Source organism: Pseudogymnoascus verrucosus (genome assembly GCF_001662655.1).
Source record: "Pseudogymnoascus verrucosus strain UAMH 10579 unplaced genomic scaffold scaffold_7, whole genome shotgun sequence".
NCBI lineage: Eukaryota > Fungi > Ascomycota > Leotiomycetes > Thelebolales > Thelebolaceae > Pseudogymnoascus > Pseudogymnoascus verrucosus.
Window position 1 is genome coordinate 78,483 of NW_017263658.1, and position 27,871 is coordinate 106,353.

Genomic DNA, 27,871 nt, shown 5'->3' on the forward strand with positions numbered 1-27,871 from the left:
TTTATGGCGCGGACTGATATGCAGGAAAGCGATAATTGGAAATGTCAATGGGAGAGAGATAGATATTATCGCCGTCAAGGTCCGGCCTCAATGGAAAAGTCGCCGCACAGACCAAGTCCTTCAACTCCGAGGCCATTAAAATCACGTGCTTTCGCGACTCTCTGAGAGCACGTCCGCGTCCCCCACATATGACAAGCAACGACAGGTGAAGAACCCATAACAGCTTTTTTGGTAGTATTACACGACACAGCCTGACCAACGGCACCAACCAGTCGTTTCCCCAATGGATCTTGGGCCGTTATCGATATTGGGGTCTCCTATCCCGCGTCTGTTTTAGAGCCCGGGAAAAATATATCATGGGGAACCCATCACGAATGCCGCCAGGACAGCACGCTACAAATGGCGACAGTATCGACACTGGCCCAGGTGCCTTCGAACCGCCTCCCTCGACTCTTGCTGCTAAACTTGTCAACAAACTCTCGGGGAGTCATAAACCCTCCCTCCAAGGCTCCCAAGACAGTTTCGGACTTCTCGTCTCTGAAGTCTCCAAGTTCGACAAAACTCGAAATGAGCATACATCGCCCGAAGAGATCAGAGAAAACAACTATCGGGTTGTATACGTGCTGACAAAAGCACGCTTGGGTCCAGTATGCAGCGATGAAAGCGATCCGTTTGCGAAGAAGGAGAGGGTCCTTGACGATGCTGCCCAAGTTCTCGACTTGTTCATTACATCTATAAAAGAGACGCCGGAAATCCTCACAAAGGTTGGGGCACAGAATGACTTGGTCCGGACGGGGAGAGGGGTGCCTCTATGGATATGGTTATGGCCAAGGCTGCTTCGACTTCTTGGAAACGAAGGCTGCGAACCGCTGTGGTCGAAAGTGAAAGAGCTCTTCCATACCGCATTCGATGTGTCTAGGGCCCTGGATGTTGAGTTTTGGGGAGTCGGTCTGCAATTCCTTAACTATTTGAGACATTGTGCAGATGCTTCGCTGCACAATGTTGCGGCGATTTCGACTTCGACTATAGCGCTGCCCCTGGCGACGATCGAGGACGACCTCTCCTTTCAAAGTCGATTGGGGTTTGTCGAGAATGGATGCACATATAATTTACGGAGGGGGTCAGATTCATTCCACCATACTCAGCAGCTATTGACCCTCGTGGCCGAATTGTCATTATCATCCTTTGTTGACGGCCAGCTTTACGAGAGCACTTCGCACAGATACATGGCATGGGTTTTTGATAGTTTTCTCGAGCTTCGAACAACTGCTGCGAGGTCAGCGGCGTACAAAACCGAACAAGATGAGATCCATTCGTGCTCCATCTCCGTCGATGCAGTCCACAGACTTGTGTCGTCTCAAGCCCAGCACATTGACGCCCCAGCCCACCGCAAAGGCTACCGAGTTTTGGCTCATCTCTGTTCAGAGCTTGTTGCCTATCCAGCCCCATTTTCTGATGTAATCGATCGAGTCAAATTAGCAGCCATTCTGCTGGATCTGGCGTCGGCCTGTGAAGCTTCCGGATCTGTATCACAAGTAGTCGCCATTAACCTGCTTCCGGTTTTAGACAAGGCTATTGTGCTTGCAGCTCCCACTGACGACGACTTGAAGGTGAGCCTATATGCTAGTTGCAATAATATGATACTAATGTTGGTTTTGTAGAGCTGTATTCTTCTACTACGCCAAAAGTGCCAAAACATACCCCCTCAGACTGCCCCTATAACCCTAGAGAACAAGGCACTAGAATTGCAGTTTCGGAGTCTCTGCTTCAAAGATTTACCTAGCGTCGACAATTATAATGATGGTGGCCCTCAAACCAAGCGTCGCAAAATTGCGCCGCACAGCTTATTAGAAGAAATCACAGAAGAGGCATACATCCTCCTAGGCGCCCAGAAAGCAACGGATTTGGATGGATTGAGTCATATCGCAGCGTCGGTATTCCTTCCATAAAACTATTTGTATATTCTGACAATGAACAGAGACTGCTTCTCTCACCTCGAAGATACAAATCGCTGCAAAGCATTGAAACTTTTGGGCATGATACCGTGCGCAAGCGCTCATACCTTGACGGTATTCCGTGACAAGAATGGAGAGTTTGGCGAGCCTGAATGCACCGTATGCGGCTCCAGCAGCAAGGCCGAACCCACCATCGACACCGCCAGCGACCGCACCGTCCCTGCTCCGGTATCAGTATCTGAGCCCAACAGCACCGCGCAGGCTGATCCCATAATACACCAAGGCCCGCAGTCTGCTGATATGGCGAAGGTGGAAGCACAGGCTGTCGCCATATTGTCTGCCCTCCTCAAAGTCGGCGACTTCGAGTTGTCAAGGAAGCCAAGGATATTGGCAATGGTAGTCGTGCGAAAATTTGCCCTCCATTTCGAAGGGGCTCAGTTCATGGATCTTGAGTCGTCGGTGTTGGGCCAATGGTGCCTGACTTCACTCCGTAGCTCGGTTCGAGAGCTTCGGATTGCTGCTGGACGAACCGTACCGGCCTTTCTCAGGGATGGAAACAATGTCGACGTTGAAGTAACGCGAAGAAACAGAGTGAATGCAATCAATATACTGAGGCAGTTCTCTGGAGAAACTCCACCTCACCTTACCGAGACTTGGGTGGTGACATGGGGACAAATAGCCAGAGTTTCGAAAGACCGAGAGCTAAACCTGACTCTCTTGAGGCTGATAGAATACTTGGGACATACGAATCAGATAATCTCTGGACTTGCATTTACCGAAATACTCAGTACCGCAGAAGTGCATGGCGTTCCTGTTGGGCAAATGTTTAGTCCATTTTGGCGCACTATTGCCCATACTGCTGTTAGTGATTTGCAAAATCGGCCACAGACCGTGCAATTGATGGCAGAATTGCTGTCCATAAGCGTGCCGGAATTTCTGGTAGAAACCCAGGCCTATACTCTTCCATGGCTAGTCCTGGCTAAGAAAACAGACATCATCACAAAGATATCCCAGGCTCGTGAAGATGATGACCCGAGCAAGGCCATTATTTCGAATATGGTTGCAATCATGCCTCTCCTACTTGTGCAAGCAGTCCCCGATATTGAGACGTTCATTATGGGACTTCTTCGAGGCGTATCGACAGCATTTGACAAAATTGACCTTGTACAGTGCCTTGGGATAGGCGCAATAGAGATAGCGGTGGAACTACTGAAGAACGCGGGTGACGAAGATGACAGCAAGAAATCCAGAGTAAGTTCATTATTTTATAACCCTAATCGTCACAAAATCCCCTTCTTTCGCCGGCCTGGTTATCGTCGCCTCAACGTATCGCTGACTAGTGATAGCAGGTTCGACACGCTCTCAATATTTTAGCGGCACACTGCGATATAATTCCAAGTGATGGCGAGCAAAGTAAGGACAAAATTGGCGCGTTTCTGGAACAATACAGCTTAGGTATAATGTCCCATTTCTCAGAACTTGTCAACGATACGCGAGTTTGGCAGTCGCCGAACGAGAAGAAGCGGTCCTTGAGAGGAATAGAGGAATTGGTAAAGGTAGGCAAGAGTCATACTAGGTCTGCTTTGCCTCAGATTCATGCTTGCTTACAATCGGCTTTATCAAATGACCACCTCCGCACTGCCGCTTTTCAGGCATGGGGGACTATGATCAGGAGCTTCGACGATGAAGAAGTTTCAGTCATGCTTGAAACAACCTTTGCCATCATTATTCAGCATTGGCAGTTCTTCGACAGCTCTACACGAGAGTACGCCCGTAAGCTGATCGAATATCTATTGACCAAGCGCTTTCAAACTCTGGGAGTCAATGCTGATCTTCTCCCGTCTCTTGCTCAAATCCCTGAACTGCAGTCGTGCGAGGAACGGCTTGTCAAGATGAGATCAAAACCAGATGTGAAGCAAGAATATCAGATATTCAGCCGGAGAATCAGCCACGAGCATGCCAGTGTGGTAACTCAAGGCTTGACAGAGCTTGCGAGTTATCTCAAGAAGAATCAGGAATTTCTACAAGCGTCAGCTGTCAGTGAGCAGCCAGAGAAGGTAGTGGGGGAACTACTCCGAGCAATCCTCGATGCTTGCGTGCAATTCAATGACAGCAACACTGATGTCGCACGGCTCGCAGGTGAATGTTTAGGTATGATCGGCTGTGTAGATTCGAACAGAGTCGAAACAGTTCGGAAACGGAAAGAAATCGTTGTCCTCAGCAATTTCGATGGCTCAGCTGACACGACTGATTTCGTCCTGTTCATCCTCCAAGAAGTCCTTGTGAAGGCCTTTGCTTCTGCTACGAACCCAAGAGCTCAAGGATTCTTCTCTTACGCCATGCAAGAATTACTAAGAAGATGCGATTTTTCCGTGGTAGTTTCTCAATATCGAAGCCATCAGATCAATACAGGCGATGCGGAAAAGCTACATAAGAAGTGGCTTGGTTTGCCTGAAAGCGTTCAAATGACGCTATCGCCGTTTCTAAGTTCAAAGTATACAGTTACGGCCATGGCAACGAATCCCGTTCAGTACCCGATATTTCAGTCAACCAAGAGCTACAACGTCTGGCTTAGGGCATTCGTATTAGATCTACTTCAGAAACCACAGAACGCCAATGCGTCACTTATTTTCGATCCTCTCAGCCGTGTCATCAGGATTCAGGATACATCAGTTGCCAATTTCCTCCTTCCTTACACTGTTTTGCACAGCGTCGCCCTTGGGTCTGACCAAGACAGGAGCTATATCCTCGGCGAAATTCTGGCAATATTAGAACACGACACATCAACTGATTCGCACAATGATCTCAATAATGTCAAGCTCTGTAGCGAGGTAACTTCCTTGTCTCTCATTTCCCACGTCAACTAACAATCGGTAGGCAATATTCAGGGTGTTGGACTACCTGGCTCGCTGGGCACAAGAGGAAAAAGCGGCTCTCGGCTTGCTGTCGACCAGAACAAATTCCGACACGGAAGAGAAATCTAGGCGACATCTTAGGCTTCAATTGGTAGCCAAGCTACTCTCTGCTATCCCGGCCCAAATAATATCACGCCGTGCCGTCGAGTGCAAGTCGTATGCGCGAGCCCTCTTCCATTGGGAAGCACACATACGAAAAGTCAGAAAAAATAACGAGCCGATTCCTAAATCAATGCTTCTGCGCCTCCAGGATATCTATACTCAAATCGATGAGCCAGATGGTATCGAAGGCATCTCGGCTCATCTTTATGTGCTTGATATTGACCAGCAGGTTCTTGGCCACCGCAAGGCCGGCCGTTGGACAGCCGCGCAGAGTTGGTACGAAATAAAATTGGCTGAGAATCCCAGCGACACTGAGGCGCAAGTGAACCTGCTTGACTGTATGAAGGAGTCTGGCCAGTATGATGCTCTATTGAACTACGTTGAAGGCATAGAGCAATCCAGCTCAATTGTATCAAAGATTCTTCCTTTTGCAACAGAAGCATCGTGGTCAACAAGCCGGTGGAATATGCTGGAAAAGTATGTTGCCAAAGCCCCTGTTGAAATCGCGGGCGATTTCAATGTGAACATTGGCCGCGTCTTACTTGCATTTCGTGATCGGGATTTCAATGTCTTCGATGCTGCAATAAAATCACTACGAGAGCATATTGCCGGCTCGTTATCAGCGGATACAACCTCGTCTCTAGGATCTTGCCATGATTCCATGTTGCGGCTACACGTGCTGACGGAGCTGGATATGATTGCTCATTCTTCTGACGATGCCTCTCAGCGCCAACAGGTCCTATCATCGCTTGACAGACGGCTTGAAGTAGTAGGTGCCTACCTCAATGACAAGCAGTATCTACTTGGCCTGCGTCGAGCCGCAATGCAGCTGTCAAGGAATACATTCACCGAGGCCAACATAGCCTCCGCATGGCTGACAAGTGCCCGTGTCGCCCGCAAAGGGAACTCCGTTCACCATTCCTTCAATGCGGTCCTTCACGCATCTAAGCTTGGCGACGACTCTGCTATGATCGAGCATGCTCGGCTGATATGGAGAGAAGGCCATCACCGCAAAGCCATTCAGAGCCTCCAAGGAGCTATCGACAACAATGCGTTTATCTCTCATAACCAAGCGCCATCGGAACTGGAAACTGGTCAAGAGGGGAACCGAGACCACCAAAATCTCCTCGCTGCACGTGCACATCTACTGTTAGCTAAATGGCAAGATGACGCTGGACAGACACACTCTACCGCGTTGCGTTCGCAGTATCAGTTTGCTGCAAAACTTTCTATGACTTGGGAGAGAGGCCATTATTACCTTGGCCGGCATTACAACAAATTACTTGAATCAGAGAAAACAATGGCTTCGGACCAGCAAATCGTACCGTATCTCACAGGAGAGATGGCAAGACTGGTTATCGAAAACTATCTCCGTTCTTTGAGCTACGGCACCAAGTATGTCTATCAAACCTTACCGCGTATTCTCACGCTCTGGTTAGACCTCGGGATGCAGATCACACAGCCCGTGGATGCCAAATATGGAACGAAAGAGTTCGCCGCAACTTTGAAAATTAAGCAAAAAGAGCAAATTGCCTCTATTCATCTTCGGTTTGACAAATATGTCCAAAAGATGCCCGCGTACATTTTCTATACGGCACTGCCACAGATTGTCGCAAGAATCGCCCATCCAAATCAAGAAGTTTATCAGTATCTACACCAGATTATTGTGAAGGTAGTTTCAACACATCCCCAACAGGCACTGTGGACTCTCCTTGCAGTGACTACATCGACGCAAACCGAGCGAAAAACCCGCGGCGCAAGCATTCTGCAGACCCTATTCTCAGCGTCGAGGAAATTAAGTCCAGCTGGGGTGGACCTAAAATCAATGATCCAGAAAGGGCAGAAACTGTCACAGCAACTACTCGTCGCTTGTACAGCAGGCGACTTTCCTACGAATCGGACAACTTTCGTCAGCATCACGAAACATCTCGGTTTCAACCCAAAACAGTGCTGTCCCAGTCCACTCGCCGTCCCTATTGAGAGCGCGCTGACTGCTACGCTGCCTACTCTTGCGGACAGCGTAGGATCACACAAGGCTTTCTCAAGAGACGTCATTACAATTGATGGGTTTGCAGATGAAGTCATGGTGCTCAGTTCTCTCCAGCGACCTCGAAAGCTGACAACAAGAGGCTCGGATGGAAAGCTATATGGGCTGCTTTGCAAGCCAAAGGATGACCTCCGAAAAGATCAGCGCCTTATGGAGTTCAATAGCATGATCAACCGCTCTCTGAAGCGAGATGCAGAAGCAAGCAAACGCCAACTGTACATAAAGACATATGCAGTAACGCCCCTCAATGAAGAATGCGGCATAATCGAATGGGTAGATGGCCTTAAAACACTCCGCGATATTCTTCTCGGGTTCTACAAGTCAATTGGGGTCGCTCCAAATTATACGGAACTCCGAGTTCTTCTCAAAGACGCCAGCGAAAATGATGACAAGCTATTTCTCTTCAAGGACAAGATACTTGCACAACTACCTCCCGTATTCCATCAGTGGTTCGTCCAGCAGTTTCCTGAGCCTTCATCGTGGTTCACTGCCAGGCTCAAGTACACACGCTCATGCGCCGTGATGTCAATGGTGGGCACAATCCTAGGTTTGGGTGATCGTCATGGCGAGAACATCCTATTCGAGGAAGGAAACGGCGGGACCTTTCACGTCGACTTCAATTGCCTCTTCGATAAAGGCCTTACTTTCCAGCAGCCTGAGAGGGTGCCATTCCGGTTAACGCATAATATGGTTGATGCTATGGGCGTCTACGGCTATGAGGGGCCCTTCCGCACTTCCTCGGAGATCTCGCTCAGGCTTCTTCGCCAGCACGAAGAGACACTGATGACGATATTGGAAGCGTTCGTATATGACCCAACGCTCGACTTATTGGAGAACAAGAATAAGAAAAGGAGAGAGCGTGATCCCGCCCTGCAGAAGGTGCCAAATACGCCGCAGGGTGTTCTAAAGAGCATTCGGAGGAAGATGAGGGGGCTGTTGGAGGGCGATAGTGTTCCGTTAGGGGTGGAGGGACAGGTGGACGAGTTGATCAAGCAAGCTACAAGCACGAAGAATTTGGTGGGCATGTATATCGGATGGTGCGCCTTCTTTTAGGCCTTACGATAGATAATATATTTGAGAATATATAATTACGAGCAGCATGGTGGCGAGTTCGTTTTGCGCGCGCGAGGGCGTCATCGTGGACCGCCCGTAAAAAGCCGCGAACTTTACACCTACGTCTTCACTCCAATATGGGCGGTCACTGCCAAGTTTATCAAGACTCTCACGCTGTTGAGGCAATTTGGATTAACGACTGTATTAATAATAGTGCGGTAAGTTTAGTTACTCATGGCCTATAAGCCTGTCAAACGGTCGATCTCTTCTTTCACCTGAGATGAGCGCCAATCTATGTTCATATCCCGAATGATTCTCCCATCGTTGTCTGTGATACTGAGGTCTGCTCCTCCTTCCTCAACCAAGATTCGAACTAAGTCTGCCCTTCCTGCAGAAACAGCGTAGGATAAAGGCGTTCGGCCATTTAAAGCCTTCTGGTTCACGTCAACCAACTGTGTTTGAAGCAATGTGCGGACAGTTTCTTCATTGCCGGGGCTACCCCACATGGCACAGGACAGAGGCGTTCGTCCAGTTTCCTCAGGCCAGTCGATTCCTTCGGGGTAGTATTTAGCCAACACCTTGATAATTTCGGCATGACTGCTAATGAAACTGCATTTTGGCCTCTCCTGTCGACGCTAGCAAGTTGCGCACCAGCCTTCCCACCCTTGCAAAGAACTTCTACTACCTTATCGTGTCCATTAAATGCGGCCCATGATAATGGCGACCAACCTTTAGAGTCCCCAGTATCAGAGAGCAGTATTCGGACACCTGAGCGTTGCGACTGTATAATAATGCTGACGGCTTCTAGTGCACCCATTTCAGCCGCCCAAGAAAGTACGGTCCGCCCACTGCGATCGCGCTGAGATATATCGACTCGAGGTTCCGAGACCAAGACTTCTAGCACCGCTAGATCCTGCCCCTGCGGTTTACTTCCAACTGCCCAAAAGAGTGGCGGAGATCCAGCCCAGTCAGCGATGCTAACGTCGATATCTTCTCTGGAAAGTAGTAATTGAACAATTTGAAGGTGACTAGACCCAACCGCCCATGACAACGGCGTGCGTCCATTTTCGTCCCCCCTGTTAACTTGTGGTCGATTTGATTTGTGTAATAGCACTCTTGCTATCTCCAAATGGCCACCAGCACAAACCCAGGATAAGGGTGAGCCGCCTTCAAGCGATTTGCCACTTGGAGAAGTCCCATGTTCAAGCAATGCCTTAACGGCATCAATGTGGCCCATTCGACAAGCCCAAGTTAGTGCGAGTGACTTGTTGGGGTCTTGAAGGGGAGACGAATAGTTTTCCAAAATCTCATTTGTGAGATGAGCGAGGCCAAAGAAAGCTGACACGAGTAGTGGATCAAGATCCTTTGGTAGTGCCGCGAATTCAACTGATGATAGTCTATATTGACTAGACCAATTTTCAAGGCAGTTTGTACCACGATGTAAAAATCGAATTGCCGATATTATAAAACTCTTTGGTATAGATTCGCCTGACATTGAAAGGTGCGAGGTCCAGTAGCGAGCCGAATACTCAAAAAATCTAGGCACTTGAGCAGTCTCTGATGACTCTATAGAGTCCACTTGTGACGAGTTGTCATTGAACCGCAGGATGTCCTCTGTAGCCCCTGGAAGTTCTTTGAACGCTAACATGTTCTCATTGATAAGATGCGTCTCGCTAAACTCATCGAGTCCTAGAAATGCAATGCAGACAGTAGCAAGTTCTAGATTTGCTGTACGTTGGTTGACACCATATATGTTCCGTAGGTCGGACTTAATCGACTCTAAATTAGCTACGGAACCGGTCGAAAGTCGCAACAGGAACTCTTTGGCAGATTGGTGAGTAAGTTGGACTTTCGAATCATAAATCCCAACGAACGCCCCCAAGGCAAGTCGTACTGTTCTTTCGATAGCCATGTCACTGTCTTCTTCTACCAATTTCAATGTCCGATGGTCTAGGCTGATTGCTAGGGCCAACTGTAACTCCGCCGTCGTCAAAGGCCTCAATGAGGTAACCAAAACCCGAAGAACCTTTGATGCGAGGGTCTGATACTCAATGTCGATATCAGAAAGAATGCAGCAGTACATTCCATCAAGGTCCTTTGGATTTTCGTTGACAATTCGCTCCAAGAATTTCTTGTTCTGTGGGCCGTGCTTCAAGCGTTGGATCACAAGTCTAACCCAGAGAAAATTTCGCTCGGCTTTTCTCACTATACTTCTTTCCAAGGATTCTCTTGTCTTTGCCGGCCATTAAATGTCCCCTGCCAGTCTGTTTAGTTGGTATTTAACTACTAACGGAATATCTCTGTTCTTGATACCGTCTTCATTGTCAAGCGAGATAGACGTTGAATATTGCTGGATTTCTTCCGTAAGGTCGACGCTAGGTCTGCTTGAGATTAAGAATTTAATGCAGTTGTTTTCTGGGTTTAGCCCTTGAGTTAAAAGCTTCCTTGTCATTGCCAAAATCCTGTCTCTAGAGTCGATCTCGCATTCATCGATTGCATCGATAATGACGACGATGGTGCCAGCCATAGGGTTGAGTGTGATGTCGCTGAGCGTCTCCCAGAGAGCATTGAGGGACCATTGATTCGACGGAATCTGAGAAAACCTTGTAGTTGCATGTTGTATCAAATCATGACGTTGCTGGAGGATCTGGTATAGGAGGCTGCGAAGTATTTCCCTGCCATTCTTTCGGCCAATGTCCTTATCGTCGCAGAAGAACGAGCACATCGTGACATCGCATGGAGCCATGGCTGTTTCTATGAGTGGCTTAATGCGGTCGGCCAAAAATGAAGTAAGAATAGATTTTCCGGTTCCCATCCCTCCTGTAATATGCAGTAGGGTTGAGTTTTTATCAGATATCCATTTGCGGAATGCCATATTCGACAGGATCCATTCGCAAGAACCAGGTGTCCGTGGACGGAGCTGAGCTCTGCATTCTTTCATATCGATCATATTAAGCGCACTTAGGCACTCCTGCTCCAGAATATCGAGAGCTAAGAGGCGAAAGAGTCAGCTCTGTTTTAGATTCTTCGAACTTTATGCTTGTACTTACGACGAGATTGGCCTTGCTTGTAACTCGCTGCTCCATGTCTTTGGCAAACTTCAACTATTTTCCGATATGCGAAAGTGTGTTCATTATCAAGACGACACATGTCTCTATGATTGTCGGATAGTGGAATCAAGTCCTCGTTTGGAACGCCAATTCGAGCAGAACTTCGCTCTACAATCTAAAAGAAAACTGTTAATAAAATTATCAACGTTGATTTTGATATAGGGGTATATAAAAGTAATATAACTAACCTGAGTTTTAAAGGGTGGCATTGCATTCTCTTCATAAAACGAGATGATATCAAGGTCCTTAGTTCGTTCTGTAAACGACGTAGAAATATCTATCAGTTCTTTAGAGCGAGGACGAAGCAGGTGTATAAGATCCTTTCTTATTTTGCCAAACAAACGGTGAGCCATGGATACATATCCAAAGGCATTTATGACACCGGCGAGTACAGATACGAAGTCGGCATGCTCCGATCCCCTATGAGGAGTACCAAAAAAGACAATTGCTTTAGTTGACTGTAGTATGTTGAGATATATCGAGTTTTCATGAGAAAGAACTAAAGCCTACTGTCTGTTAGTATTGTTTTATAATTGAATCAAATGGTAGCATACGTTTTTGCAGACGATCCCTCCAAGGCTGTGGCAGATGAATCTGATCCTGCGTCGTTGATCCTGAATATAGTTAGGTTCTCAGCTGGCATTTCCGAAGAATGGCAGCTACACACCGTTTCTGACTGTCGCACTAAACTCAGCTCTGATAGTAATTTGAGGGCATAATCTCTAATGCCGGCCTTTGACTGACTGAATATTGAAGAGTCGTACCCGAAGGTATAAATCCTTGATTTGGGGAGCGAACGTGGCAGAAATTCTCGTAGCCATAATTGGTTTTGCCTATTTGTCCACGTAGTGAATGCATTTCCGTTTAAGCCATGCAATGCAATAACATCAACATCAACATCAATAGGCAAATGCGCATCAACAGGCTCATGTAATAAGCTTGAGTCAAGCCTAGATAGCCCAAGAGGTTGGCTCTTTCCTGTTAAGGCATTATGAGAAGAGGCTGAGGGATCATAGAGCGTGTACGCTAGAATGGTCAAAAGTTAGCTACGTCCTATTCCATGTACTCTTATTTCGAATCATTAAAAACAGAAACAACAGAATTACCTTGATGTTCTCTAGTACTATGTTTTATGCTCTGTTTGCCTGCCACGGGTTTGGACTAGCATCTTTGCCACGACTAGACATGGCGAGGAACTAATTAGAACCAAGTCAGAGAAAGGAACTAACAGCGAAGAGGGCCGCAGAAAGGGTATGAGGATCGCAGAGGGTCATAGAGGGCGCATCTCGATGTGGTAAACTGCAGAATATCCTCTTGATCTAAGAAACTGCAGTATGTAGTCTTAATATAGGAAACTGTAGTATGTGGTCTCGATGTAGGAGACTATAGTATATTGTCTTGATATAGGAAACTGTAACACATGGTCTCGGTATAAGAAACTGTAACACATGGTCTCGGTATAAGAAACTGTAAAACATAGTCTCGGTATAAGAAACTGTAGCATATGGTCTTAGTATAAGAAACTGTAGCATATGGTCTTAATGTAAGAGACTATAGCTTATGTTTTTAATGTAAGAAACTATAGTAGATAGTCTTAATATAAGAGACTATGGCATATAGTCGTACTATAAGAGACCATAGTTTATGTTCTAGACGTGAGAACCTATAATACATGGTCTTATTGTAGGATGCTCTAGCATATGGTCTCAACATGAGGGACTCAAGTATATGGCGAGTGTTTGCAGGACCGGTGAGGAACGGAATACCCGATGAGGAACGGCATATCTACTGACACTTTCATAGATAGTTGTACTCGGCTGGTTGCAGAAGTTACTCATATAGGCTTCAATGTCTCAACTCCTGTCTCTAGTTGCCGACGGCAAGAAGAGATTATATTGACTTCATTATCCCGCTTTTACGTGTATTATGAGTATCCTATAAATAAAGTTTGGTAGGGTGGTTTACCCTTTCAAATTAAACACTGTTATGAGAACCGTACCATGCGAAGCGTCGTACGGTTTAGTGTACACGATGGCACGGGTGGCCCTGATTGGCTACAACCCATGAAACTTATGACCATCTGCCTTCCATCGCAACCACGACCGGCGACTTAAACCCCGGGATAATCAGCCGTTTAATTTTTCTTTGTTGCCATACCACAGCATATCATTTTTTTTTGTCTATTCACATCAAAAACTTCATTTGAGATGGCCAGAGATGAGGAGCTCGCTGAGCTTGCTCATCCTGATTACTGGAACGAGCGTTATTCTTTAGAGAAAACGATCAAGCAAGGCGAGACACAAGAAGTCCTTGGTTCCTTCGAATGGTTTGGCGACTTCGCAAAGCTTCGCGCTTTCTTCGTGAAACATCTCCCGGCTTCTTCATGCGGAAGTCATATTTTGCAACTGGGTTGTGGAAATAGCGTGTGTTTCCCTTCCACCCCACCCAACAAGACTTTTTATTGGCCCGGACAGAGAAACTCAAACGACTAACATGTGCATCCAACTATAGACCCTGACGGCAGATATCTACAACCTGGGATACACAAACCAGACCAGTGTTGACTTTTCTCAAGTGGTCATCGATGCTATGCAATCGAAGTATTCGAGCTTAGAAACTCAATGGCGTGTCATGGACGTCCGTCAGCTGGAATTGCCAGATGGGTCGGTTGATGTGGCCGTCGACAAAGGGACACTGGATGCCATGATCCACGGTTCGTTATGGGACCCGCCTGATGATGTCCGGAGCAATGTAGGCCAGTATGTAGATGAGGTAGAGTCAAAATGTTCCAGTCACCACAGCCAAGTAGCTAATTACAGCAGGTTGCGCGGGTGTTGAAACCTGGAGGACAGTGGCTCTACATCACATATCGGCAACCACACTTTATGAAACCACTACTCACACGGGAAGGCTCGTGGGATTTATCAGTCGAAGTTCTAGCTGAAGACGCCGGCGCATTTGAATACTTCGGTTTCATAATGAAGAAGCATCCAAATGTAGACTTAGGTCATGTGACAGCACCGATTATTGGCAAGGATAAAGCAACTCTACATGTGGACAGCAGTCCGAAGATACTAGAGATGATACTGGCAAACATATGATGATGCGGAGTAGGTGGGGCAACAACTTTTCGCGTTGTTGGTGCGAAACTGGTATATCATCGTCTTGTGGTCGGCTTTGTTGTCAGGCGTGCTTTTGTAGCCGCTGTAGTGTTGCACACACAACCTTCGATTTGAAAGCTTAGTCGAATTACTCCCGTCGTTCATTAATGAAGCCAATACATATGATAATGTCTTATATCTATGTACGCTGCCCCATAGCTAAGACTTTTAGTCCTCCCCATTTAAGCTTTCCAAGGCCTTGGCTGTATCCAAAATACTCTGGGGAAAGCCGATCCATTCCTTCCCAGTCGCCTCCACCGCCTTCTGCCCCGAAATACGCGATGTGCCAGGAACGTGCGAAATCTCGACAATCCTGCCATTCGCATCCTTCTTGAACAAATAACCCGTCTCAGGGTCGCCGATCGGGATATTCTTGCGTTCGGGGTACTGCGCGCGCAGGATGTCGGCGATGCCTTGGTTTGGGCCGATGCCACTGCTCGCGATGTACTTCTCGCCGTTTGCGATGGTGTGATTCTCGTAGGCCCAAAGGTGAACTCGGGAGACGTCGCGGACATCGATCGTGGCGCCCGAACCGTATCTTGTTGGAAGAACACCGGTTAGGCCGGCGAAAATGGAGTAGAGTGGCTTGAGAGTCTCGTTGAGCTTGGATGGCGATGAGGGGACGAGGACGGGAGGGCCTATGACGATGGAGGGGTGGATGGTGATGATGGAGAATGGTGGCTAAGGCGATAATGTTAGTGGTGAACACCTGTAGCAGTTTATAAAATATAAGGGGCCCTACTTTACGAGTGTCTCTGAACTCTTGAACGGCACGTAGAGCTGCTGCTTTGGACGCCGCATACATTATGCCGCCCCGCTGTGCTTCTGGGATTCCGTCTGCATCTACATTCTTGGCTGCCTCAACAGCCCAGGTGTTCTCGTCGGCCTCCGTGGTGACATATCCTTCTGGGGACCCCCGGTTCCATAGTGCGGCGACGGACGATGTGATCACTACGGCTTCAAGCTGTGAGCCAGCCTGCTCCAAAGCAGAAGTGAGGAGGGTGTTTGTGCCGCCGATAGCTGGGACCACAACTGTATCCCACGTATTAAGGGCAAAGTTCACGGGGGAGGCAACATGGAAGATGCCATGGACGCCTGTGACTCAGTCAGTTTATGTCACGTGATATAATTTAAAAGAGTGAATGCTCCCACGAACCCTTGACTGCTGCATCGAATGCTTTTGGCGCCGTTATATCAGGGACTTCAAATATTTCGATGCGGTCAGAATATGGAGCGAATGGCCCCGCGAGGAGGGCATGAGTGCTCGCAACAGAGCGAGAGGTTCCACGGATCGAATAGCCTTGATTCAGTGCGTCGAGGCCAATTTTCGAGCCAATGTAGCCATTAATCCCCGTAATGAGAACGACCTTGCCGTTGCTTGCTGGGATAGACATTGTAACGTTGATATCTAAGGTCACGCGCGGGTAGTGCTTTATTGGGTAATTTGATCGTATGGTGGGATTGTGGTTTACACAGAACCCAAGGGATGTGGCCGCGTATTATTTATCTTCAGGATTGCTATTATTAATTAATTATACTCAGCAAAAAGTAATCCGAAATTGCCAGCGATTGTAATCAAGACTGTTTGTAATCAAACTAGATTGTCTTTTGAGGGAATGTAGTAATGACGTTTCCCGTCGTCCGCCGGTGTTTCCCCGAGCTCCGTCGTCGCATGTGCGAACAAGCGCCCTGGAGTCTTAACCGCCAGGTCACAACCGCTGGAGAGCCTCCTGGTTTCAACATGTTGGTGTTGGACTCCACACAAGGCTGACTGCGCCACTAACTGCACCAACCGTTACGCCCATAATGGCTATCTTGTTGTATTTTAGGCTCCAGCCATGTCAACGCGCGGTAACAGACTTTCAGGTTTCATACCGTCTTCATCTTATAGGCTGAGTATCCAACGGGCAAGGCATGTCTGTTTGGTAGCTAAGTTACAACACTCCCTTCTCAGGTCCTGTAATTAGCCTGGTCACTGTTCTCGGCTCATTGCTTGTTGGATTCTCGTTGCAAAGATTTGGGTATATATTCCAGGTAAATCATCCTGTAAAATAGTTTCCGTATCACACTCAGCCTCCTTGTCCTCAATTATCATATAATCATATCTGTCAGCTTCTACGTTGTCTGTCACCTGTTCACAAAGACCCTGTTCTCTCTAAATTTGCATAGCAACGGAGATAAAATAAGAATAGTAAGGATCTTTTATCAAAATAATCATATAACAGAGGCCTAACGAGAAGCTCGAACGAATATCGCGATGGCAGCCACGGATAAGATAACATCCGGCTTACTATCATGGTTTTCACTGGTCAGCCCGCAGACTATATGAAATTTCGACACGTGGGCATTGAGTGTTTCTTTGTTGGACAGTCTTATCGCAGGTTCTTCCATTCGAAGGGGGAGAAACGGCCAGATATACACTTGAGGAGAGGCCACACTACAATGGCGCAACAAGCCTTCGGTCTGCAAAATCGGTCAGAGTTGGGCAGCTCCAGACACAAATGACCAGAGCAGAGGTTTAGACACTCATGTTTGGCGTAGAACCTGACAATATGGATGGAGAGCAATGTCAGGCTTGGGTTGGGAGAGTTTTAATGATACTTGCGGACCGGGGCCTTCTCACAGCGAGCGAGGCAGACATTGCTATAGATGGAATGGTTGAAGCAATCGCTGAGGCTAGAGATGAGGATCAGGCGGAGTGATTGTATTTACAAACGAGTATTTTTCCTTTCTTGCAATTCGGACGGATTAAATTATCTGACACTCATTTGTATGTCGATTTCTCATTTATGCTCATTTTATTCTGTTCATATTCCTAAAACTACTCGCATTAAGGACGAAGCCATTTAGAGAGGCCTTGGAAATTTATAAGATCTTCCGTGTATGGCTGCGAAAATATATCCGATGCGTAGTCATACCAGTCGTTGTGTAGACATGGTCGATGGAAGAATTTAACGTATTCCCAGTACTCGGGGAACCACCCAGCAACTTCTCAGTCAATGAGCCCAGTAATCTTATTTTCCTGCACCATTATGTTACGCGGTGATAAATCGCCATGTGTTAAGACCACCCGATTGTTGCAGCAGAGGCGCGCCCTTAGCCCATCCCGTATTTGCCTTGGGAGTAGATTTCGGGATATCCATAACGAAGTCATTAAAGCTCTCCTCATCAATGGCCCGCCAGTGAAGATATTATGGGCTAATTGGCGACCGTTAGTAGTGCAAAAAGTGAGGAGCGGAACGATTCTAGAAATGAACCCCAAGCAAACCAACAAGGAGAGGGAAGCGGGTGATGTTAAATGAATGCAAAACAACTTACTTCGCAAGTCTCGTACCATGCCACCACTGCATGAGCAGAAGATGTTATCATCCGATGGGATGGAGCGCATCTTGTCAACAATAGCGCGCAGCTGAAGCGCAATATCGTGCTTCTGATCAGGAGTCATAGTCGGCCAAACTTTTTCCAAAGTCTCTCCAGGCATATAGCTCATATTGATACTGGCTCCCCTGTTTGGCAGCGGGTGAGCCTCATAAACTTCAGGTACGGGAAGTTGATGCTCTCTTGCGAGGCGAAGGGCGTGGATTTCATCAATTTCGATGCCTTCCCCAGACTTGATGACCGTATTATCATCTGCAAGATTTATTAGCCGGATTTTACATAAAACTTGGGCATGGGCCAGCCATAGGTGAGACAATAACAAAATATATAGTCTGTTGAATGCATACCGCAAAGCTCAACTATGCGCCCGCCAAGTTGATGAAGGATAGTGGAGTCTATAATAGCAAATTTGTTAGTAGGCAATATAATCAAGAGCGGGCTGGGATATATACTGGGTTTCTGAGGCTGCGCCGTATACTCCGGAGGGTACTTACCCCCATTTTTTATCAGGTCTTTAAGTGGGGGACGATTTTTGGGGACGCGTATAGAAATCCCTAGTGGAGGAGGGTAGGCATCCCCGGCGAAGGAGTGAAGGGGAATCCGCAGTAGGAGTGGGAGAGGTTCCCATTTTGGTACAGAATCGTGATGCAGTTGATAGTCCAAACAGAGGTGAAGTGTTAGATCGATAGCTGAAAACAGAAAAATGAAAATGAATGTAGGTTAATGAATGATCATAAGTTCTCGGGATGTCTACGACGAAAGGGTTGCAAGTTAAGCGCCCATATATTCCAACATGTTGGAAGGAGTCCACGTGATATCAGAATCTGGCCAGTGACGGCGGGGGCGGGGTCAACAATTGGTCGTCTATGCGCTAAATTATTTAAAGCACTAGCGCGTAATGGGCAGGCACACCGCCCTGGAGATTGCCTAGCCCCATCCGATAATGCGCCATATGCGCCGATAAGAAAAATATCCAACGGCACTGCACTGAAGCTAAGACTCATCGACTTCGGAGCCCAACCACGGTGAAGCCGACTCTCAATCTTACAAGCTGCGAACATTGCGGCATACCGCCGATTAATTCCAGCCCGAGATTTTCTTCTCTTTCTGACTTTACGATGCTGTCAACTCCTTCGGTGGGCGTGCTTGGTGGGGGGCAACTGGGACGGATGATGATGGAAGCTGCAAACCGATTGAACATCCAACTCAACGTGCTCGATGCGCCCAATTCCCCGGCGAAACAGATCAGCGCCCACGATGGTCATGCCAATGGATCATTCACTGACCCCCCGTCGATGCGGAGGCTTGCGGAAACCTGCGACATCCTGACGACAGAGATTGAGCACGTTGATACCTACGCCCTCGAGGAGGTCTGCTCGAAGGTCAAGGTTGAGCCGACCTGGCGGACAATTCGTACGATTCAGGACAAGTTCAATCAGAAGGAGCATTTGTCGAAATTCGACATCCCAATGGCCGACTACCGTGAGCTGAGCAACAACACCGCTGAAGAGCTGGCCGCGATCGGAGAGGAACTTGGCTTCCCCATGATGCTCAAGTCGAAAACGCAAGCATACGACGGAAGAGGTAAGAGGCTCACGAATATATATTAGCACTTGTAACTAACCTGGTATCCCACTACAGGAAACTACTCGGTCAAGACCAAAGCAGACATCCCCGCAGCCCTCAAAGCTCTCGAGAACCGCCCACTATACGCCGAGAAATGGGCAAACTTCACAATGGAAGTAGCCGTCATCGTCGTCAAGACCAAAGACGGCGTCCTCTCCTACCCAACCGTCGAAACCGTCCAAGAAGATTCCATCTGCAAGCTCGTCTACGCCCCCGCCCGCAACATCTCCGACGAAATCAACCAGCAAGCCCAAGCCCTGGCCCGAAAAACCGTCGCCGCCTTCGACGGCCTCGGCGTCTTCGGCGTCGAAATGTTCCTCCTCCCCGATAATTCGCTCCTCCTCTGCGAGCTAGCGTGCCGCATCCACAACTCAGGCCACTACACCATCGAAGCCTGTTCGATCTCGCAATTCGAGGCCCACCTCCGCGCCATCCTTGACCTGCCCATCCCCGCACAGAGCCTCGAGATCCGCGAGCCGGCAATCATGCTGAATATCCTTGGTGGCGCAACACCAGAGGCCCATCTCCAGGTCGCTGAGCGTGCCCTCTCAATCCCGAACGCGAGCGTTCACCTCTACGGCAAGGGCGCAGGGCGTCCAGGCCGAAAGATGGGTCATGTCACCGTGACAGCCCGCACGATGGAGGAGGCGGAGCGCACCATCGCGCCACTACTTGAGTTCGTCGGCGGTGCCAACCCAGAATCCAACATCCTCTACACGCAGACCCTTCCGCGTCTCAACGTCCGCCCTACAGTGGGCGTAATAATGGGCTCCGACAGCGACCTCAAGACGCTGATTCCCGGTCTCAGGTTGCTGCGCGACTACTTCGGTATCAACCCAGAGGTAGAGATCACCTCCGCTCACAGGACACCGGAGTACATGGCTACATACAGCTCGACCGCTGCGAGCCGGGGGATTAAGGTTATCATTGCCGCGGCGGGAGGTGCAGCGCATTTACCTGGAATGGCAGCGGCATATACGGCATTGCCTGTTATTGGCGTGCCGGTGAAGGGCAGCGCGTTGGATGGGGTGGATAGTTTGTATAGCATTGTGCAGATGCCACGAGGTGCGTATTTGATCCGGTGATGAGTGAGGGGCTTTGCTAACGGTGAATAATAGGCGTCCCTGTTGCGACTGTGGGGATTAATAATAGTATTAATGCGGCGTTGTTGGCGGCGAGGATTTTGGGGGCGTTTGATGCGGGTGTACAGGCTAAGGTGGAGGCGTATGCGAAGACGGCGAAGGAGGAGAATCTCGACCTTAAGGGCGTGAAGATGAAGGAGCTGGGGTGGGATGCATATCATCAGCAGATGTAGAAGAAATGACTGCGCAGATAGATGGGAATAATACTTCCAATTGGTTCATTGTTATGTTTTATAACCTTCCACTACACGGCACAACAGCATGAGTTTAGTGGTATGGGGTGATGACGCTCAATGTTGGAGGAATATAACATCATTAGAATACAATCCCATAATTCACGATAATATATTTATACCCACAACAGGACCATCAAGACAACGTCACTATACCAGTCACATTTAGTGCACACTTTCAGAAGCCATAACATCAAATTCCTCGCTGAAAATATTTAGCAACTCCCATTCGGCAACTGATCAAAGCACATCGCAAAGCATCCACTCCAAGATTCATCCTTCCATTCCCTGCCCCATTTTCGATAAAACATATTGTAAGCAACCACGCAAATATAAAGGAGCCCTGGTCAATGAGAATTATAAAGCGACTTGCCATCCCTTCCCTTCCTTTCTCCCAAAAACTCAAAATATAAGCATAAGTGTCCATCCCCTCCCTATCGTTGCAAACCCCCGAAAAGCAGAAAATTGGTCGTAAACTCGCCTGTAGTATATGCTAATGTATAATCAGGATCAATGCAGTTCATATCATCGCGCCGGCAATTGATTGAATTGTAGTCTTTGACGGCAATGCCCAGAGCCCTCCATGAAAGTGCGTAAAGCCGGAAGATGTGCCGAGAGTATATCGATCTTCGTAAACTTGAGCAAACTGGATATAAAATAATGAAGTAATAAATAGTGGTTGCATCAAGGCCTGCCAAAAGCTGAATATGGTTCAAACGGCTCGTGAAAGCGGTTAGAAAGCACTGGCCATTGGAACATCGACTTCCTCCAGGTTCTCCTTTCTGCATATGGCCTCGCCAACCTCTTCAGGAGCGAGAACTCCGTTTCCACATGCAGACATAAGGTCGGGCATCTCATCACCCATAAAGCCCCGTATATGCTCGCCCAGAATGTTTCGCATCTGGCAAAGCTCATCATCGTCGCCTTGAGACTCGATAGCCTTGCGTATTGCCGTAGATTCGTTTACTGAGCGCATCAACGCATGTATCCTCGCCTCCTTCTCGGCCTTCTTCATTTCTTCTGGTGAGAATATAACATTCTCATCTCCATCATACTTGTACTGCTCATGACCTTCAGGTAACGCGCCCTTGATCCTAGCTTCCTCTCTGACGGCATCGCTTCCAAGTTCCGCAGGTTGGATATAGCGGCTGGTTAACGCAAACCGAAGAGTCCCATGTGGTACAACCTCATGCTCGTAGTACGTTTGAACTCCAGAACCATGCATTATAACCATGTCACCATGCTCAAGAGTCACGCGAATAACAGGAGCTTTAGTACCCTTGGCATTCTTCGAAGTAACACCCACCGCTGCCTTTGCTTTGGGGCGAAGAGACATGGTGGCCGAGGCGCCGAGTGAGAGTGTGGCTACTGTTGGGCCCAGTGTCGACTCGCCATCGTCGTGGTATCCGATGCTGCAGTCTTGAAAATACCCAATCGAAAGAAGCTCATTGAAGGGATGGAAGGGCTCTCCAACGTCAGTAAGAGTCTGTTCGCCAGCCCACGTCAATCTTTTCAAAGCCTTGACAATTACTATTGGGGCTTCACTGAATCCCCTGGATGACTGTGCGACGACAAATTTATACGGTGCACCCCAGTTGGTTGCGAAGTGATTGGTGAGAACCTCCCCACTGGAATTTGGTTGTCGTACAGGTCGCCTCTGGAGATCGAAGTCACTCTCTTGCATCAATCGGAAGAGGTCGTTGGGGCCGTCGGGCTTTCTATTGATGGCATCGCTTGACTTGAAAAGCCGGAGAACGCCTACAATGTTACCCTTAGGACCTGGCACCCCATACTCAAAGACGTTATAGGCGCCCATTGTCTTTTCCTCAAGTTTAATTCCAAATTTGGGCTCAAAGTTTTGTTGACGGTGATTCCGTGCAATATCCGACATTGTGTCCTTAACACTCATTATTTGGATAGGCAAAGAGTGAGTAAAGCCACAGCCCACCGTCTCGCAAATCCATTTTGACCATTGCTTCCGACGACTGCAGCCTTTGCACAGCGGGCACACAATACCTTGTTTGAAGGCGAATTCGGTCCCACGTTTCCCAGTTATGATCATATCGGCTTCGGTCATGAGAGGAGGCGCCAATGGCCCTGGTGCATTCCCAGTATAAGCGGTACGCTCCTTCAGAAACGTCTCTGTATATATAAGTTTTCGATCGTCAATAGGCGAATCGAAAACAAAGAACTTATCACAGGATGCCTTCAAGCAAACCCATCCCTGTTCAAATATAGCTTTGCTAATGTCACCACAAACACAGCATTTCCCCGACGCTGCTTTGATGGCACCCAGGTCGCGGTATGGACTCGGGAGAGTAGAGCCAGCTTTGGCCCACCAAGATTTCTCATCGAGGCGAATCTTCTCGATTCTCACGCACCATGTCTTGTATCCTTCTACCTTCTCCACCCAGACGTCAGTAACATGGAACCAATCGAGAATGTTATAATAGTGTGGAAGCTTTGAGGGACTTTTGGAGTTTCCTTGACCTAAATAATGGTTAGTTTATCTTCATACCAGTTACTACGAGGAGTCTGAGACTTGCCAGCAATGATTGCGACAGGACTATGCATATCCCTAGCCCGTTCGAACCCAAGACCATACGCACTTCTCTCCTGGTCTGTTGTTTGAACCATCTTGTTAGTTGCTTCATCCAGCTTTCGTCCTCCACCACTATGTAAGTCAGTTTCTTGGCATTAATTACGAATTGCAGTAGACAACTTACCATCGAGTTATGACAACTTCTTCCTCGAAAACATCGCGTTCTCTGATTTCCTTGTCAATTAAAATTGCACGGACGAGGCCATCGTGCAGATACCCCCCGGACATATATGCTCTGTAATATGGCAAAGTTTCACATAGTTGTTGTCGCTTCGATGCCCACACGGGCGGCTGGCCATATGGGGCGGGCAAGTTCTCCTGTTCTGATTGATGGTAATGGTTATACGCCCGCGGGCCCTTTTTAGAACGAACCAGGGCTTGTCCAGGCTTGGCGGGATCTTCAACGTAGGTCTCTTCGCAGCTTGAATATCCCGATGCAGGTGATCTGTGTTGCTTCTTGGCTGACAAATTACCAGAAGCGCCAGCATATTTGCGCTTTTGTTTCAAGGGGTTGCTTGCATGACCCGCCTGCTCCGTTAAATTCCATGTTGCATCGCCGTTCTGTACAATGTGGGGTGCCTTCAAGTGCTGGGAGATTTCACCAGAACGGCCCGTCATGTTGCTCAATCGTTTGTCACGAGCTGTAGTAACTGCACGTCGGCCCTTGCTATTTGCAGTGTCTTTGCTTGAATCTCCCCACTTTCGTTTTTGGGGGCGAATCGTAGTAGGCGACTGTTTTATTGAACTCCAAGTTCCATCGCCACTTTGAGAAACCATGGGTGCATTTAAATGCAGCGGGGTTATAGCCAAATTATATTCTGGATTTTTGTTGCACGCCGTTCTCATCATCACGGTTCTTATATTGCAATCTCTGCCCTTCTTGACACACGAAGAGCAGGGAAATGCTCTATCACAATTATCGTGTGTACCAGCCCGGCAGCTATATAACGTCAGAAAGCGGGTATAGGAGAGGCGCAGGAGATATACCTATCACACATAGCCGGGGCCATCCATATCCCGTCTACAAATCGGGCAACTTCAGGATTCCATCTTTTTGAAATATGACCGTCAAGCCGTGCCTTTTGGGCCAGTTCGGACAGCTCAGGGCCAATGGGAGGGTCAGTCCTGGAATCTGCATCCTCCACGGTAATATCGGTAGCAAAGTGGCCGCTAGCTCTTTTAGCTCTCTGGGGGGGGACCTAAGTAAGAAAATTATTAAATGTCACAGAAATAAACAAGCTAGAATCTATAGACTCAAATGGAGTCAAGGATGATTTATGAATGCTAACCTCCGGTGAAGAAGGGTCGACGATGTCCTCCTCGGCGTCTTCTTCGGGCGAAGACGGTGATATGACAGAAGACTCTTGCGGCGAATCAGACGAGGAGATTGAGGGAGGTGTGAAGTCGCTCAGCACTTGCTCGTCATCTGTAGAAGCAACCTCACTGAATCCAGAGTCATGGGGTGAGGGCCTTGGTTCGGCGTACTTGGAGCTGTTTGGAGGGGCTTTCTTTGACACTCCTGGAGTACGAGGTGCCGATGGAGTAGCCTTCTTTCGCGAAGGAGTCCGAACGTTGGATGGGGTTGCGGAAGCCCTTGTAGCTGTGCGTCTCGGATTATTATTCATCACTTTTTGTAGCTGCCGTGCAAACTCCTCGTCGCCCTCAAAGTAAGACATCATTGAAGATTGCACGAACGCAAAACTGAGAGACGAGGAAATAAAGATCACAGATCATGAAAAATAATAAGAAGAGACAAACGGCAGATATTTGAAGACGTGTAAGGAAAGTCAAGGTTCAAAGATATCTGTTAAGACTAGTACGATTTTAGATTGGTTATGGGCCCCAATGCAAGGTGCCAACCACCATATGGCAAAAGAATTGGAGAGGTGAGAAGGTGAGAAGGTGAATAGGCATTACATCTATACAGTGGTACAGATATGAACCACATTCACTTTATGAGAGATGAGAGGATATGAGAGAGTGAGTATGGAATGTGTTCAAACTGGTCAGAAACCAGGAGGATATGAAAGATGAAGGACGAAGAGAAGAAGGGAAAGAGAGAAAAGCGAACAAAATAGTGGCGAGAAGGTGGGATACACGAGAAATGGACGAGAAGGTGGGGGTGTGATACCCTCGATGTGTGAGGGTCTGGGATTAAGGCAGGTACAGGGTACACCGCATCCCGCTTGGGCTGTCCGCCTGCCGTTCTGCCGGTTTATCAACCCGTTGAGGGGTTAGTGGGGTGGTGGCCCGTGCAACCCCCGGCAAAATTATTCGCCCGAGCACGTTACTCGAATGGGACACGCCGATCGCAGAGCCTAGTCCTAAAAGGGACAACCGGATTCTTGAGGCATATGAGACTTTTGTCCAAGTGGCATCGAGAGTAGAACTTCGCACTTGCTTCATTCTTTCCCAATGCCACTCATGCACGCAGAATCTGGGCGCAATGCAGATGCAGGCCTGTACATACACCAACCTGATACAAAACGAGAAAGATGTAACTGCGAGAACGAGGAACGACACGATGTATAACGACGAGAACCTGAAAAAAATAAGGGCAAGACAACTTACCACGCGCTTTCCCAGTCTTCTTCCTAGAGACAACCAGCTCCAACTCAGTCTTGTCACCTGGCCTTTGCATCAAGTCCGCAATGGCAGCAACCTGGTCGTCATACGTAACCGGTGCCTTGAGTTTCGACCTGTCTCGAAGGCCCTGTATCCAATGTCAGCCAGAGTCAGATGTCAAGGACATCAAATTGTTACTTACCACTCCCGGCTCCGCTGTAGCAGACCCCAAGTCCTTTTCTGGCTGGAAATCATCTGTCTCATCCTCTCCGCCCACTTTTTTCTTCCTTCCAGTTGCTCGGCTGGCCCCCTTCAGTGGCTTGGGTCTCGCGGGTGACTTTTTTGTGACAGCTTTCGCATGGTCCGCCGCTTTTTGCGATACATTCTTCTCTTTAGGAGGTCTTCCACGAGGCCTCTTTGGCGTTTGATTCTTCTGGCGTGCCTCCCGAGACTTGGCGGGTGGGGCATTCACCTCCTGCTCCGCAGCCAGCTCCAGCTGATGTGAATTCAAAATCAAGGCGGCTTCTTCTTCGGTGAAGTCATCCGAGTCGAGATCTGAGAGCACTGAACTATTGTCACTATCCAGCTCTTCGGCGCTGCTTGGTCGAGTACCAGCTTCCGCCATAGCTCCGATGTTCGTCATCAACGGATTGTGAGTTTGTTGATCTTGTTGGATAGTTGTAGATGTATTGACTTGGGAAGTTGCAATGAACTTTGAGTTAGATAAATGGGGTGTGTTATCTGACGAACCAAGCGGGGTGGTGCTGCTCAAAGCAGGTGTTGGTGGCAGAATAATGGAAGATTCTTGTGTCTGCGGTATAATAGACTTGTCATTCAAGCTATTCGTCGATTGGAGAAAGGAAGATTGAAGCTGAGGATGTGGAGTTGTTTGATGAACGGAAGGTCGAAGCTGCTGCTGTGGAATTTGATCTAAAAGAAGTGAAGTAGATCGTGAATCATCAAGACTGCTTTGATCGTGGAAGCCGATAGAGGGTGAAGTCGGTCCAGGCCTTTGTAGTATAGACGCTGTCAAATTGTTCTGGGTGAGTTCTTCATTGAAAGACTTTGTGGATATGCTTAAATCCGTCGCAGGAGTACTCGACGAACTGTTGACCACCACGCCACACACAGAACCCTCCTGAGGCCGAGCAGTGAGGGCCTTGGAGGCGTTTATAAGCCCGTCACCTACGGTTCCTGTAGGAGACTGGTGGCAAGAAGCCTTATTTGGCCGCCGGGTTGATCTACGAGTAGATCCGAGGTTTGCTTGACTGAAGCTGAGAGAAGAGGTCTCAGCAGAACTAACGTCCGTCGCAGTAGTATCTACTCCCGTTTCAACGTAGCAATTGGACCTTTCAAGTTCGTTAACTCCAGAGGCATTAAAACTAAGTCTCGAGACTGAATTCGCTGCTTCACTGAGACTGCTCTCTGTTTTGGCCCGCTTTGGTGTTCTCTGAACCACAATCACGGATTCGACCTCTTCTGGAATTGCGGGCTGCTCGCTGTCAGAAACCCCGTCCATCATAGGCGTGTCTGAGTGGAAACCAGAGGTTTTCTTTCCAATAGAGCGTGTGTCCGTTGAGCACTCTGCCGTGGTACTTTCAATACCAGCCTGGAGGTCATTCTTTCCCTTCACAAGCTGCTCATGGCGTCTCAGCCCATGCTCGGTGTGGTTGGACTCGCTCTTTTGAACCAGTGTACTACCGGAGACTCCGCCCGGTGGCCTCCTTCTCCTCGGGGATTTGAGGATATTGTCTGTGGATATCTCATTTTCCGGTGTATCTTCCACTAGCTTGGCTTCATAGTACCAGCTGCCCGGCGCCATTTTTGGTACTGGGCCGCTCTCCCAATCTATACCTGGGAAACTGGTATTGGTATCTTCTCCAGCATACAGTCAGTATAAACATCCCATGCTGGAATAAGCTAACAAACCTGACAGAGACCCGGTATTTGGCAACGGGCCAACAGCCGGATACAGTTTGAAG

General features: G+C 48.2%; 7 protein-coding genes across 7 annotated transcripts; 3 read left to right on the plus strand and 4 right to left on the minus strand.

The window, feature by feature from the left end:
* The first annotated feature begins 205 nt into the window (after positions 1-205).
* Positions 206-8,379, plus strand: MEC1_1 (serine/threonine-protein kinase M1). Its single transcript, XM_059463476.1, has 5 exons — positions 206-1,610; positions 1,662-1,930; positions 1,979-3,206; positions 3,305-4,786; positions 4,833-8,379. Exons 1-5 carry the CDS (start codon positions 357-359, stop codon positions 8,070-8,072), a joined length of 7,473 nt encoding a protein of 2,490 aa, XP_059319958.1. The 5' UTR covers positions 206-356; the 3' UTR covers positions 8,073-8,379.
* VE01_02798 (uncharacterized protein) lies at positions 8,312-12,369 on the minus strand (the record flags this gene model as incomplete). The annotated part of the gene is made up of 8 exons (XM_018272302.1): positions 8,312-8,698; positions 8,758-10,243; positions 10,364-11,063; positions 11,123-11,297; positions 11,371-11,688; positions 11,737-11,796; positions 11,850-12,208; positions 12,345-12,369. The coding sequence occupies 8 exons, from the start codon at positions 12,367-12,369 to the stop codon at positions 8,312-8,314; spliced, it is 3,510 nt and encodes a 1,169-aa protein (XP_018133269.1).
* A 928-nt stretch (positions 12,370-13,297) lies between these two features.
* Positions 13,298-14,616, plus strand: VE01_02799 (uncharacterized protein). Its single transcript, XM_059463477.1, has 3 exons — positions 13,298-13,605; positions 13,694-13,954; positions 14,005-14,616. Exons 1-3 carry the CDS (start codon positions 13,390-13,392, stop codon positions 14,281-14,283), a joined length of 756 nt encoding a protein of 251 aa, XP_059319957.1. The 5' UTR covers positions 13,298-13,389; the 3' UTR covers positions 14,284-14,616.
* VE01_02800 (uncharacterized protein) lies at positions 14,269-15,957 on the minus strand. Its single transcript, XM_018272304.2, has 3 exons — positions 15,500-15,957; positions 15,086-15,438; positions 14,269-15,024 (listed from the first exon to the last, which is right to left on the minus strand). Exons 1-3 carry the CDS (start codon positions 15,735-15,737, stop codon positions 14,512-14,514), a joined length of 1,104 nt encoding a protein of 367 aa, XP_018133244.1. The 5' UTR covers positions 15,738-15,957; the 3' UTR covers positions 14,269-14,511.
* Positions 15,958-17,496: 1,539 nt separating this feature from the next.
* VE01_02801 (uncharacterized protein) lies at positions 17,497-18,782 on the minus strand (the record flags this gene model as incomplete). The annotated part of the gene is made up of 3 exons (XM_018272305.1): positions 17,497-17,502; positions 17,678-17,973; positions 18,770-18,782. 3 exons carry the CDS (start codon positions 18,780-18,782, stop codon positions 17,497-17,499), a joined length of 315 nt encoding a protein of 104 aa, XP_018133243.1.
* Positions 18,709-20,848, plus strand: ADE2 (phosphoribosylaminoimidazole carboxylase ade2). The gene is made up of 3 exons (XM_018272306.2): positions 18,709-19,305; positions 19,363-20,412; positions 20,466-20,848. Exons 1-3 carry the CDS (start codon positions 18,840-18,842, stop codon positions 20,660-20,662), a joined length of 1,713 nt encoding a protein of 570 aa, XP_018133242.1. The 5' UTR covers positions 18,709-18,839; the 3' UTR covers positions 20,663-20,848.
* VE01_02804 (uncharacterized protein) lies at positions 20,846-27,839 on the minus strand. The gene is made up of 7 exons (XM_059463478.1): positions 26,092-27,839; positions 25,896-26,037; positions 24,614-24,924; positions 24,312-24,523; positions 23,449-24,264; positions 23,269-23,396; positions 20,846-23,212 (listed from the first exon to the last, which is right to left on the minus strand). The coding sequence occupies exons 1-7, from the start codon at positions 27,709-27,711 to the stop codon at positions 21,456-21,458; spliced, it is 4,986 nt and encodes a 1,661-aa protein (XP_059319953.1). The 5' UTR covers positions 27,712-27,839; the 3' UTR covers positions 20,846-21,455.
* Positions 27,840-27,871: the final 32 nt, after the last annotated feature.